The sequence below is a fragment of the Anopheles coustani genome, chromosome 2, assembly GCF_943734705.1.
Source record: "Anopheles coustani chromosome 2, idAnoCousDA_361_x.2, whole genome shotgun sequence".
NCBI lineage: Eukaryota > Metazoa > Arthropoda > Insecta > Diptera > Culicidae > Anopheles > Anopheles coustani.
The window spans coordinates 91,774,065-91,787,618 of record NC_071289.1 but is presented as its reverse complement, the minus strand read 5'-3'; the positions used below and the strand labels follow the sequence as shown (position 1 = coordinate 91,787,618).

General features: G+C 45.2%; 2 protein-coding genes and 1 non-coding gene across 3 annotated transcripts in view; 1 reads left to right on the top strand and 2 right to left on the bottom strand.

Annotated features, from left to right (window-relative positions):
• LOC131266950 (2-aminoethanethiol dioxygenase) overlaps nucleotides 1-13,554 on the bottom strand; it is a 395,883-nt gene that overhangs the window by 9,540 nt on the left and 372,789 nt on the right. The gene's annotated exons all lie outside the window — the stretch shown is intronic.
• On the top strand, nucleotides 5,033-7,375 carry LOC131265314 (uncharacterized). The gene is made up of 3 exons (XM_058267574.1): nucleotides 5,033-5,331; nucleotides 5,652-5,952; nucleotides 6,218-7,375. The coding sequence occupies exons 1-3, from the start codon at nucleotides 5,033-5,035 to the stop codon at nucleotides 7,373-7,375; spliced, it is 1,758 nt and encodes a 585-aa protein (XP_058123557.1).
• On the bottom strand, nucleotides 7,905-7,976 carry Trnaq-cug (transfer RNA glutamine (anticodon CUG)). The gene has a single exon. It is a non-coding gene; the product is annotated as a tRNA-Gln (tRNA).

Here is a 13,554-nt window from a genome sequence, read left to right as displayed (position 1 = left end):
AGTTTGATAAATATTTTGATTTCGGGCACGATCTTTTCCGGGACAATAAATAAATAAAGTATGCTTGATTGTGTGGACATATTTCCGACTGTTTATCTTGAATGTACCCGGTTTGTTTAACAATATCACAGTGGTTTAATAAAATAAAACATTTGTGGTAAGCTTTTGGTTATACTAAATAAATACTGTTTATTAGTGTTTGATAGTAGATTCAGCTATATAGTATCACTTCGTTTGTTTTTTTAAACTCCAAAATGTTAGATATTTTACTAACTTTATTCATTGATATGGTAGAACAATTTGGTTCACACAAACCCTTTCAATGCAAACCGCATACACCAAACCACTATTTTCCACTGCGTTCTGATTTTAGCACAAGCTTTACACAGTGGCACCATCAAACGGTAGAGATTAGCGGAAGTGGCTTCATTCCCTGCTAAACATCCCATTTTGTCGTCTCACCAACTAGCCGTGGATGCTGGTGGTAATAGTGATAAAAGTAAACAGCTTTTCGATGGCTTCGAATCCGCTGCCGGGCTTACAAACGGCGCCCATCCCCGGCACTTCGTGTATTAACGTCAATTAAGCAAACATAAAGAAAACAAATAGCGACACTAATTTGTTACTCCATCGCGCCCGGTGCATGCGGTACCGGTGTCGCTGGGCCAGATTCCCCGGCCAGCCGCTCGACCGAAAACGACGGGAACTGATGTTTGTGCAGCTCAAATATAAAATATTTTCCTTTTTCCTTTGCCCGCACTCTGGGTTGGCGCTGGTGGCGAGGTGCCGTCGAACAACATCAAAACCCAGGACACCGGTGGCACACGGTAGAGGGAAGTGGTCGATCCCGGAATCGGTAGCGAGTGAAGGAGAGAAAAAAGGGGACTAAAAAGAAAAGCCATAAATGTCACGTGCTCGACGGTGCAATCCGTCCTGTAAACGGAACGAAACTTGCCCGCACAGGAAAAACTGAAATCCCTTACAATTTGGTGATAGTAGGGGGTGTAGGGAAAGGGTCACAAAATAACACAGCACTGCATTTCGCTGCATCATCGCGTCTTGCTGCTATCGATGCATGTGTGTGTGTGTGTGTGTGTGTGTGTGGGTTGCAACTTTATAAAGGGAGCGGGGAAATTTAAAGCCGTTAGAAAAACAATCATAAAATTCCGCTCCATAAGTGTTGCCTTTAGAGGGGAGGGAATTTTTCCGCAACCCGCTTTTACCACGATCACTGCGGTGAAAATGGGGAAATGAGGCAAATAGACACAAACCCTAGTGCCCGGTGATGTCGTGCTAGCAAACGGACAGCCGCAAACGATGGTCTTTGGACTGTCATTTGTTCCACCGGCCGAGAGTTTTCCGACGTGATAGAGCACTTTTCGCGCCGTCTCACGTTAAGGCGGACTCACTTCGTTCAATCAGCTTGGGTTTGCAACGATCAATACATACAATATGAAGGTTCAACTGGCGTTTTCTGCAGTTAAGCCTTTCTTGGTAACATTACGAAAAAGATGGGGATAGTGGAAATGTTTGTCTTAAGATTTGTTTCCTCGTTTGTCACAGTTCAGCTCTTTGTTCTCCGTGCGAAGGGGTTTGCTTGGCATAAGAATCAGAGAATTATTTTTTCAGGTCAGTGTAGAAAAGAAATTAAACAGAATAAAAAGGAAGAAGGTGGGTGAGGAATCTATATTGACATATAACTTAGGTAAAAAGGTGTAAAGTTAATAATATTAGATAATGATGGGAAACATGGTATAGAGGAATGAATATTTATGGAAAAAAAATCTTTTAAGTGATAGAAATGGTCTTAAGAAAATGTGTTTTTAATCAATCCTTTCGTTTCTTGTGAGAAATACCGTTGCATTTCATGGAAGCAGAACTTGTCCGCATGTAATCCTCTATGCAGTAGGGCCCATGCCTAACATTTTCCCACTGCTCCGCACGGTGCCAAAAAGCGGGACTTGCCGGTCTGGAACGTTGCAGCCACGAAAGTCGTAAAACCTAAAGCCATCGACAGCGTGACGGGTGCAACGGTTGCCAGGAATCGGTGCGATCGTACGATGATGTTAAATGGGACAGCATGTATAAAAACATGGCTGGAAAGTGGAAAACATGCTGTAGAGCATGTCGGTTATGTACCGAATTTGTCCCGCAGAGCAAACGACTGGGATGGGACAGTTCATAAACAAATAATATATCATAAGGAGCGCAACCCACGATGTGGCGGGTGAAAGCTGCAAAGCGAAGAGATGAAACAATAAAAAAAGGTACTCGTAAAAATTGAAGCTGTACGGACAGGAAATGCATGAAAAAAATTAGAACCAACTGACTGGCTGGAACAACAGTAATAATTATGCGTGCGTTCCGAGGACATGTAGCATTGGGATAATAAGTCGATGAACGTGATGACAGGAAATGATGTAGACTGAGATTTTTTTCGCATTGAAATGTGCACTGTTTCAAGTAAGAAGTATACCGCTGCAACAAATTGACGACAGATGTTTGCTTGCGATGAAAGCGATCAGTAAAGGGGTTCATTTTCGCATTACTTTGATGATCTTCATTTTGCTTCTTGTCTGCGGAGACAGAGTATGCTAATTTGTAACAAATGTGCAATGCAGGATGTTTCTTGGAATTTCATTTTCACGTGGGAAAAAGGCGACCCAGATCGTACACTTGACAGGATTTCCATACGTCGATCAAACGATGTTCTAGAACCGTCTGCTAAAAGACGGTTGGCCAAGCATGAGAACATCTTTAACAATTATCTCAACTAAAGACTGTGGCGAGTACCCAAACTGATGCCGCCGCACAAGTCGGCAGCCACTTTCCCAGACGCACAGTAGTACAAACACACCGCGGGAAAGGTGTTTATTATGATGGATGTTTTGTTTATTTCCTGTACTTCTTTAAAGTGGCTTCAAAGATTAAAAGACTTGCGCCCGAGATAAAAAGGAACCGGCCGTGGGGTACTTTCGGACTTGTTTTCCCTTTTTTGTTTTGCTTCCAAAGTACTAAGCGGTTATTGGATCGTTTCCCGAACGGTGTTTACCGGCATTGGGCGGCCAATTTTCCACTTCCCGTGTCGGCACGGAAGCTAAGCGCGAAAACCTGGTATGGATTCCGGCTGATCGATTGACTTCAAAGACGCGTTGGAAGATTATTTGGCAATTTGGCAGTACTCAGCGGATGGAGCTGCTGAACAAACAACAATAGTGAGCAATCGTCATTAAGGTTGGGTGGGTATGTTTGTGAGGGAAATGTGTAACCGGTTCTAGGCAACGGCAAACTGACGGTCATCCTTTCGCCTGTTGTGTGGTTCAAGGTGGAAATGAGTGTTAACCGAAATGGAAATAAATAAAGATAACGTTTTCTGAAATAGTCTTAAACGAACTAAAGTATGAGCTTCAATTTCCAAATCACATGATTTAAAAGTAACCTTTCAGATACGATGTTTTTCTTGATTCATTTTCTATTACCAAGTTAGTTTTGATGTATCAGCAGAACCCATTCGTACCTGATTAAAACATTTGTTTCGATCAAAATTGTTAAACGTATTTACTAACCCCATTAAAAGATTTATTTTCTTTTGTTCCTCTTGAAATGCTTCTTGGAAAAACCTGATATCCATTTGAATCTCCAAATGAACACCACATTTTCCATGTTCCTCTCGATGTTGAAGCAAACGAATGAAGATAAATTTTCGCCAAATCCAAACGACAACAAATCGAAAACAGTGACCGAATGTGGTTGTTATCGAGATTTGAGATTTTAGTAACAAATGATGCATGGGATTCCCGTTCTAATCCCCGCCGTCACAAATCATACGTGAAATCGTCCATACTTTTCCACAATTCTCGACCAAGCAAACACTGCCCCAAACTGCTCCCAACCAGAAGGATCGCCCGGTAGGCCTATTGCGCACGTCTCGCGCGGCGGCTTAATGTCAAAGTAAACAAAAGGGGCGGAGTCAACAGCCAATGGGAAAATGACAGCTCGAACGCGGGCAATCGATTGAGTTGATCGTTCCTTCTCAGCCCGGCGTTAATCTCGTGCTCGATCGCGGTCCGCCGAGAGACCGGGAAAAGGAAGTCGTAAAACTCGCAGCGTGCACGGAAAACTCCGAGTCGGAAACAGCCGAGGAAAGGGAAAAGGCCGGCGTATGGAAAAACAGAATGAGCGAAAAGGAACGTACGAAAACTCGTAAAATTGCTCCGCATACGTCATGCTCTCGCCCTCGTTCTGCATGGTTTTACGATCTTCGTTGTAGTGTAAAGCATAAATAATGGGTAAGGTTGCGTTTTGGGTGTGCGCGATCCCTCACCGTTTGCCTCCCTCCGTCGTGCCTTGGCCATCCCAACCACCATCGGATCCTTTTTCTCTTTTTCACTTGCATTTCCTTCCTATTTTCCCGAGCGTGCAGCGCAGGCAATAGATCCTTTCTACGAAAAGAGCGCGTCGGTCGCGCGGGAAAAGGTTTGCGGGCTGGCGTGTTTGTGGAAGATGAAAGTAGTTGTTTCTGTTTTGCATTAAATAAATACGGATCCGTTTGCGTGTGGCGCGCAGCGGAGGGCTGCATTGCCGGAGGGGGGAGGGGGTTTTCTTGTGGGATTTTCCTCTACCGATCGGCGCACTGGGAAGCGGTTAACGATGCGCGAACGGAACCGTCAATGGCGTCGAGTGATCTGTCATCGTGGACCGTGGATACGATGGAAAAAGGTTCCCCCTGGCGCACGTTTAGTCGTACGTTTGATCTCGTTGTGGAAGGATCGCTGTTGCTTCGGTGAGGATCATTCTCGCGGTTTGAATGTGTTCTAACATAACATTTCTTGTGATCGAGTTATCTTTTGTGAAATCGTGAATGTGAAGATCGTGAATTGGAATTAAAAATAACATCACCTGATAAAATAAAAAGCAAGCATTGCAACCACCTACCGTTGCAATTTGCAGTGCAGGGGGTCATATTTTTCTCCCCCCCCCCCCAAAGGGAGTCTGTGTGCCAAAGGAGTGTATAAAATCCCCCCACAACGAAATGCTACCGTACAGTTCGTACGCGGCAGCGATACAACAAATTCAGAGCCTTAACCACGAGCTGGCAATGTTCAACCACCACGGAGTCCGCTACGGACAGCACCCCGACCCGGGTGTGGCCACCCTGGGTGGTTCATACTTTGGGCTGAACAACTGGTCGCTGCCGTTTTCGTTCCTGAAGTCCGTCCACCGGCCGGAAAAGCCACCCTTTTCCTACATTGCGTTGATTGCGATGGCCATCAGCAGTGCCCCGGACCAGCGGTTGACATTGAGCGGTATCTACAAGTACATCATGGATAAGTAAGTGAACGTACGGTGTACTATTCATGTGAGATTAGCAAAATGTCTCGTGGACGCATCTTCAGTGCTTGTTAAAATTTCCTACAAACCGTTAGTGTTTTTGTTTGGGTGTTCAATGCAAAGATATTTGTGGATGATGTGTTAGAACAGGCAGTGATGTGGAATAAAACTGTTGAAAAACAGTGGAGAAGATCTATAAGGACTAAAGAGTACAAATTGAGGATCTTAAATCTCATTCATAGTGGTGAAAACTACCGTGAAGAAACAAACGTGCAAACACTCGAATTGTAAACACTTTTGATCTCTTCTTGCTTCCCCAGTTTCCCGTACTACCGTGAAAACCGCCAGGGTTGGCAGAACTCCATCCGCCACAACCTTTCGCTGAACGATTGCTTCATCAAGGTGCCGAGGGATAAGGCGTCCGGAGCCAAGGGTGGGGGCGGTCAGCAAGCGGACGATCCATCGGGTGGATCCGACGGTGTCGCAGGTGGGGCCGCCGGCAAAGGCAGCTACTGGATGCTGGACCCGTCGGCGAACGATATGTTCGAGCAGGGCAATTACCGCCGCCGGAGAACGCGCCGCCAGCGGAATGCCAAAATGATCCTGAACGGCCACTTTCAGGTAGGCAGCGAAAGAGAGAGAGAGAGAGAGAGATACCTGGTGCTCATTTCCCCGGCAAACGGCTCCGAGGCTGATGTGGGCAGATAAATTTGTGCCTCTTCCAAGGCTTCAAACATCACAAGAACTTCCAACTTCCTTCTCACAGAATGCAGATTTTTATCGTGCCAATTTTTCCGCGATTCTCTCACCTGCTGTACATTTTCCCTCGTAGTGTAGGACACTTTTCATTTACATTTCGTTTCGTTATGCTTCGCCTTCCGTACAGGGCTCGCCGTTTGCATTAGCATTTCCGCCGGCGGGACCTCCGGTGGATTTTATGGGCCCGTCGTCATCCGTCGTGCACCTGCAGCAGGAGAGCATCGGGTCGAGGGAACACCGGCACGACGCCTCCGATCTCCATCATCTGATAGTGCGCAATGATTTGATCCAGCAGGTCGACCTGGCGGATCCGGCGTCGGTGCTGCTCGGCGCCGCCGGGTGCTACCATCCGGCCTTTGGCCACGGACCATCGTCTACGTCGGCGGCATTGCTGCGGCGTTGCTCCGGGATGCCGCCTCCGTCATCGCCGGATGGTTCGTCCACCGCTTCAGCCGGGCTTTCATTAGCGGGAACTGCCGGCGATAACGGAAGTGTGCACGGTGAAGACCAATTGGGTAGGGGATGGATGCAGGAATCCGATTTTGAAACTTCTTCTTCAGCCGCAGACGCTGTGGGGAATCGAAGGACGAGATCCCCTGAAGAAACGGACATTCAAGGAGTCAGTGAAGATTTGAACTGTATTCTGGAGGAAGCCGATTTTGGACAACCACGCAGGGAGAGTCTCTCCAATGGTGTCGCAATGGACGATGGTGAGGCGCAGCGAGCAGTAAATAGTGAAAATGCACATACTTCAAGACATCGACGCAAGCGTTCCCCAAAAAGTGTTAATTACTGGAGTCAATCAACGCCCAACTTCGGCTCAAATCAGCTGGATGCGTTTTTACTGAACGAACTTAGTAGCCTGAGAGTGAAAGGCTGCGATGTAGCTACATCCTTGTACGCCATCCCTGAAGGTCGATCAAGTTCCGACCGTTCCGGACCTTTTACAGCCGCACACTCGGCGTTAGGATTTACAACCCACGAGTTGCAAGGAACTCCACCGTTGAAGCCCACCTTCCCGAAACAAACCATCGGTGTGGAGTCGAGGACATCCTCGGCGACACCTTCCTCGGCGACATTGGCGTCTCTCGAGCGGCTGGTGACAGGTACCGGGAATGATGCGAATGTAAACAGCCCCCCAACGGCAGCAGGCAACGGATGTCCGCTCGGTACGGATAGTCCAAAAGCGTCCACCATCCCGACCGATTGCTGCGGAAAGGGGACGAAGGTTGGCGGTTTAAAGTCGAGCAACTTCACCATCGAAAGTATCATGCGGCGGGACTAGCGAGCGAGTTCAACAGGGCCATCGAGTTTCGGGTCGAAGTAAATGATACCATTTATAGGCCCGCACCAGGGAAGGGGGGATGTTGACATTAGCTTAAGTTGGCAAACTAGTCCGGATGATTTCGTAAATAAATGTTTGGTCACACTGGCCGGCACCTGCACCTTCCGGCTGGCGGTGGACATTCGGGAGATGATGACATTTTGGTGACGCTGAGATTCTACGCCAATCTGTTACAGTTTTGGGTTTGATGAAATTTGCCATTTCGTTTAAAATAAACTCAGTGATGTTGTTTTAGTGGAGGACTTCGTTGGGTTTCTAGCAAGAGAGCCTTTAGGTGGATAGCAGAAGGGCCATAAACTAATCGGGAAGGATATTTTTTTGTTATTTTGTCAGCATGGAAAATGCAAATTAAATTGATAATACAGAAAAGGTCACCAAAAGTCATTAAACTGGGCAACAAACTGTTGGAAACATAAAATATAGCCCGTGCAAATTAGATATATAGATATTGGACATAAAAAAAGTTTGAAGGTTCCACCGAGATTTGAACTCGGATCGTTGGATTCAGAGTCCAAAGTGCTAACCATTACACCATGGAACCTTGTTGAAAACCCTCGAGCTGGTTTTAAGTTTTTTAGAGTTCAATGGTGTAGTTATGTTTTCCAACCTTTCCTCCACCCCCGCTGACTACAAACTTACCCTCCTTTCACATTTTTTTTTTTTACAAAATCCTTTTATCATACCATTTTTCATTCGCAACTAAATCAACAAACTGGTTCGATTGAAATGGCATTTATTTTTATGAAAATGCCTTTTGATGCCACCACATTTGTCGTGTGGCAGGTGGGAGGAAGCCGTGAATAAAGTTTGTTTTTAAAATCTCCGCATCTAAATTCGATTTTTTCGCTCGTTACTCATGGGGCGAATCTAATAAAGTTGATTTATGCTACCGTCGGGTGGAACCGGGGCCCGCCAAGTAACTTTTGCCGCCGCCTGTTGTGCGTCCGACCGGGGTTGGTGAAGGGCGGGGGAAAAACAACCGTCAAGTCAAAACAAACTAACACCATGCGGCATTCCGGTGATTCTGTTGCGCCAGCGAAACGATGGAAGGAACTTTGCGAAGCGATTTTCTTCGAGTTAAGGATTTGAATCGGTTGTCCTTCGATGGCACTGCCATTCCTTTCCCTTGAGTTTTTCCTTCTCGGGTGCATACAAACAGAGCGCCGCAATCGTTCACACGGGTTTTGCACGGAGCATTTACCTAGTGGCGGCCGCGGGTCGGCCTCGTATATTTCCGATGATTTAGTTTTGCTACTTTTCTATTCCGTAGCTTTCTGGCAATATCAACAGGAACTCCGTTTTGGCACACGTGCGCCTATGGGAGGGCGCTTAGCGGGGCCCGAAAAAGAAGTGACATTCCCGATCCAGGGGTTGTCCACGAATCGAGCGGTTGCTGGCAAAAAGTCGTGCTGTGTACGGCGCTCACTGAAGCATAGGAGCATAAATGCATAAGCAAATCATCGTAAAATATTTGCCTTCGCCGAGCGAAACATAAATCTGAATTCCATGGTTATATGTTTTACCTGATTACAGTTCACTGGCCAACAGGCTAGCGGGAGGTAAATGTATAGCAGGAAACCACTTTTTTATGTTGTTTGAGATGCTTTGTGATTGTGCATTTGAGGGAAGGGCGAAAAATTCAATCGATTTTTAATGTTGGGCACAAAATGTTTCAAAATGAATGAGTGACATTTGCCCTAAACAAAAAACACCGTTATTTGAAAATTTAATTTTTATAACACATACTTATCTATTGCTTGAGACACAATAATTTGGTTCGTGAGGTATCTGTAATGTGTTTATTATAAATTAAATTATAGACTGCTGCAATCGATTGGAGCCGATTGCAAGTCATGCCTAATATTGTGTACAATCTTTTGTCAGCCCTCCTCGAATATTCCATCTGTTGAAATAATGTAATTAATAAACAAACAAAATTGTGTTCGTAACGCTGTGCATTGTACACAACAGTGTGAAATAAAATGATCAATTCAAACAACAGCACATACTTCGTCTTTACCGTAATACCACATGAAATCATATTGCTTGGATAGCAGTCAAGTGTGAGATTCGATTTTACTATTGTTTGCATTCCAACACATACTGGTACCGGGTGATCAACGTGATTTAGCGGGTGAATTAGGCGCAATCAATCATAGAAAATGTGACTCAGAGAACCTAAAGAATCTTCTTCGGAAGAAGATAGATGTGGGCCGGGGTATTGGGGTATTTTTCCATGTTTACCTGCCGGAATTTGCAGTTGTCGAAAATTGTCTATCCTTTTTGCTTTTTGGTTTTTGGTAGCTTTTTTATTTGATTGTTTCAATCATTTATCCACTTTCTTAATGCTTGCCGTTGATTGAATTGGGGCCAACGAATTCCAGGAGTGTGAGTTTTGCAGCTCTCACATTTGCGTGTGCACATTTTCTCGATGTTTGTCGTGTTTGGCTGATTGGATTCAACAGTACGGTTGGTTTGATTGTTTGTTTGGTAATTTCTTGCTTCATTCAACACACGCCGAAAAACGGAATGCCTGCTGGTTGGGGGGCGGTCGACGGCATATGTATCGATATGGGCCTGCCGGCAATTTTGTGAGCTGGAAGAATTATACCTTTTTTTGTCGTGTTTCTAATCGCTTTGCCAAACTACGGACGCAAAGAAGTGCTTGATAAACGCAGAGCTGTGGCATATGTTGACTTTTGCAGCATAGCGTGATGGCAGACCATTAGTTGGAAGGTCGCGAAGCACGTTGCGGTTAATTGGAGGCAATATTTTACATCCACACTTGTACAGAGAAAAGAGTTCTCAGGATGATTGCAAAAGGTAAAAAATGTGTTGAAATATATTATAAAGGCATTTTTATGGGAATTGTTCTATTTTGTGTTTTAAGATGATTTCATTAGTGTCAATTTATTCGGAAATGGAGGCGCATGGTTGTCCGAACGTTCCATTGGGTAACCATTCGTAAATAACAATCTTCAAAAACTTCCGCAAACAAAAATGGAAGCACATAAATAAATTCCAATATGAATTCAAAAATATTACGAAAAAGCTTTTAAGTTAACACCTTGACTCGGTACCCAACTATTATGAGAAGCTAAAAATGTACCATGGAGCGAACGGAAATTTATACTTTTCGAGGGTGTAAAGACGATTCAGAATCTAAAATCAAGAAATCATTGATACGCTTGCATTATTGGAGAGAGCTTAAAACCAACTGAGAGAAAAAGTGGAAAAAACTTCCACCATTATGTATGCGAGTCATTGCGAGAAAAGAAACGACGCACTTTACTTTTGGTTATAAATAAAATTATTCCTTAAAACGCCTTGCGGAAAATTCGTGATAGCAAGTCTGTTATAAGTAGTACCCTCGAAAGTGAAATTATTGGATATTGGAAAGAAGTGGGAGAGAAAAATGCTACAACATATTTTAAACATAAAGGCCCCAAAACCAGATTTTCATTCTTCGTGTAAAGAAGCTGTTTTCTCAGTACAAGGTGTGAAGTCTACCATCGTAGACACTCAGCTAGTTGGACAAAGTGTGAAGCACTTTGAGAAGATCGCTAAGTACCTGAAAAATCTAATTTTAAAGACTCTCAGTAACGCTCTTATGCAACGCTGCATAGCGGGGTGGAAATTAAAAACGCCAACAGCAAGCAAAATGATGTAAAAGATGTTTTCACTGAACGGCGCATTCGACGAAAAACCTGTAAAAAGTGAGGTGTAGCACCATCTTTTACCGCTGTAAATCACTTCGGATGTAGAGTGTTTTTACTCCAAGCTCCTTATTCCTTTTTTTTCAACCCTTAAAGTGTTTTTCCTTCTAAAAAATTTCCTTCCACCTCAATGGAGAGGCGGCACTTTTCCCAGATTACGCTCTATTATTTTGATTTTTTAATATCCTCAAGACATACCTGGCAAGGCGTCTGGTTGCTCGATCGCGCCGCATCCTTATATTTAATTTATTTCTTCGCACTTTTGTTTATGCTCCGCGATACTGGAAGTTATCGCCGGGCCAACACTCAAGGGGCGAAAGAAAGCAAAGACGCCCTAAGTGGGAAAAAAAGTGTGCAAGGATCCAACCGCGTTGTCGTGCGGCGAATCCGTTAAGCAAAGTAAAAGCTCGCTCGCTCGCTCGGGAGCTGGCGTGTGTTTACTGCACCATGAATAATCCGGCCCACTATGCTCGAACGGGTATTTTCTTAGACGGTCCCTTCACCAGAGGGAAGAGGTGGGGAGGGCAGGGTTGGACGACGGTGTTTCCATTGGTGTTGAAGTGTAAAATTGTAATAACATGCCAAGGTAAAGGAATCGTTTCGGGCACCTCCGATGGGTGGGTTCGGGTGTTTTGGGATGCCGGAAGGAGGAGGGTCTGTTTGGTCAGGAGTCGCATTTTTGCAGTTTCTCCGGAAGTGCCGCTGGCCTCCACCAGCTCCCTTCCCGTTGCGTCCCGTGCCAGCGAAGGTGAAGTGTAATTTAATTATGTTTTAATTATTTTAATTTAGACACACTGATTCCGTGCAACAGTTGACGCCTTCCGACGTCGGTTGTGTTGGTGGTTAAAGAACGCCGGCTGTGGACGGGGAAACCGAAGGAACGGGAAGGTTCCGCTTAAGTATACTGGAAGGTGGCAGGTTGATGGGTTGCATTACCGGATGGAACACATTCGAACACCAACCGGATCACATTGTTTACAAAGAGTTTATCAAAATTATGTTCGAAAAGCTATCCAACAACAACCTCTTTATTTAATTACATCGAAACCACTGTAGTCATAATGGAAAACTAATCAATCATTTTCAATTATTGCCCTTTTCAAACTCGGTAAACAAAGCCAAAGTTTCACTAGATCAATACAGACATCCTCAAATACAATTTCCATTGTTTGATTGCTTTCACTTAAAAAACGAAACTTTTTCCGTACTAAAGGAGCACTTCTAGCCATAATGGCGTAATAATATACGAAATCTGATTAGGGTAGCACGTGAAGACGGCAACTCGATCATGCACTTGAGCATAAATTTGCATCTCACGCTGCCCGTTCCCATTCGCTACAGAAGGAAATCGATTTGAAAACGCTACTCTCAAGCACACATCAATCGCACAGCGCACATTTCGGTTGCTTGAGAGGGGTTTTTCCGGATCGGGTTGCATTGTTTGCCATTTCATCAAACCGGATTCCGGAGTGTACACGGGTCCGGTTTCCCGTACCTCCGAGGGGGAGGAATGTTTTCCCACAGTTCTGCTGATTTGGAGTTTTGGGGCGAAAATTGAAAGTTCAAGTGTCCGCTGAAAGGGGGCGGTAAACGTTTGGCCCTGCATTAAATATTTCTCGCCAGCATGGGACTCCGAATGTCCAGATTCGACGGTGGCTGTTCTTGGAGTGCTGTTTGAGCTTGCTTACTGAAATTGAAATAGCAGAGAACTGGAAAAGGAAAAATAAAACCCGCCCACAGCTCAAGCCAACATTCGGACCTTGGACGTTCATTTGTAAAACCCTCGTGGTATGTGTGTGTGTGTGTGCCTTGGACCCGACGGAAGGAAAGAAGCTGTCTTCAAGGAGAGCCGCAAACACAGTGCAGTGGATTTGTTTAAGTTACAAATTCAATAAATTTATGGATATTCTATGCAAATATTAACTTAAATCATTTATGCAAAGAGAAATCGTATGGAAATCGGATCGGATCGCTGTCGAGAGATTTTGTTCGGGTTCCGGTTTGCGAAGTGGCTGAAACAACTACGAGCTTGTTTGGCGAGGGTGTCCCACGAGTTCCGGTACGAGGTTTCCGGGCCCACTTCCGTCCACGATGCGCTCGGGCAGATGAGGCTTCCGTTGCTTAGCCGCTTTCACTTTCCCCCATTTTCCAGGCCCCAGCTCTTTACGGACTCCGACATACGAATGTGGGGAGCAATGTGTTATGTCCCATCGCCCTAATCTCGTTCGTTTGGAGCTCGGGAAGGCCATGGCGACGGACAGTCTAGCGTCGATCGGGGAGGAAGGAAGCTACGGTCTACCATTTCTTGGCCGGACTGGACGTTCCGCTGTCGTTGTGCCGTGGTGTCCTTCGGCAGGTAGCTTGCTACAAAACCGAAGCATATGGTACGTGGCGCCCGAACGA

Excerpts from the sequence above, each read along its gene's own strand:
- LOC131265314 (XM_058267574.1), top strand. The coding sequence starts at position 5,033 with ATGCTACCGTACAGTTCGTACGCGGCAGCGATACAACAAATTCAGAGC. Across the intron at positions 5,332-5,651 it reads TACAAGTACATCATGGATAA|TTTCCCGTACTACCGTGAAA; the intron begins GTAAGTGAACGT and ends TTGCTTCCCCAG. Across the intron at positions 5,953-6,217 it reads TCCTGAACGGCCACTTTCAG|GGCTCGCCGTTTGCATTAGC; the intron begins GTAGGCAGCGAA and ends CCTTCCGTACAG.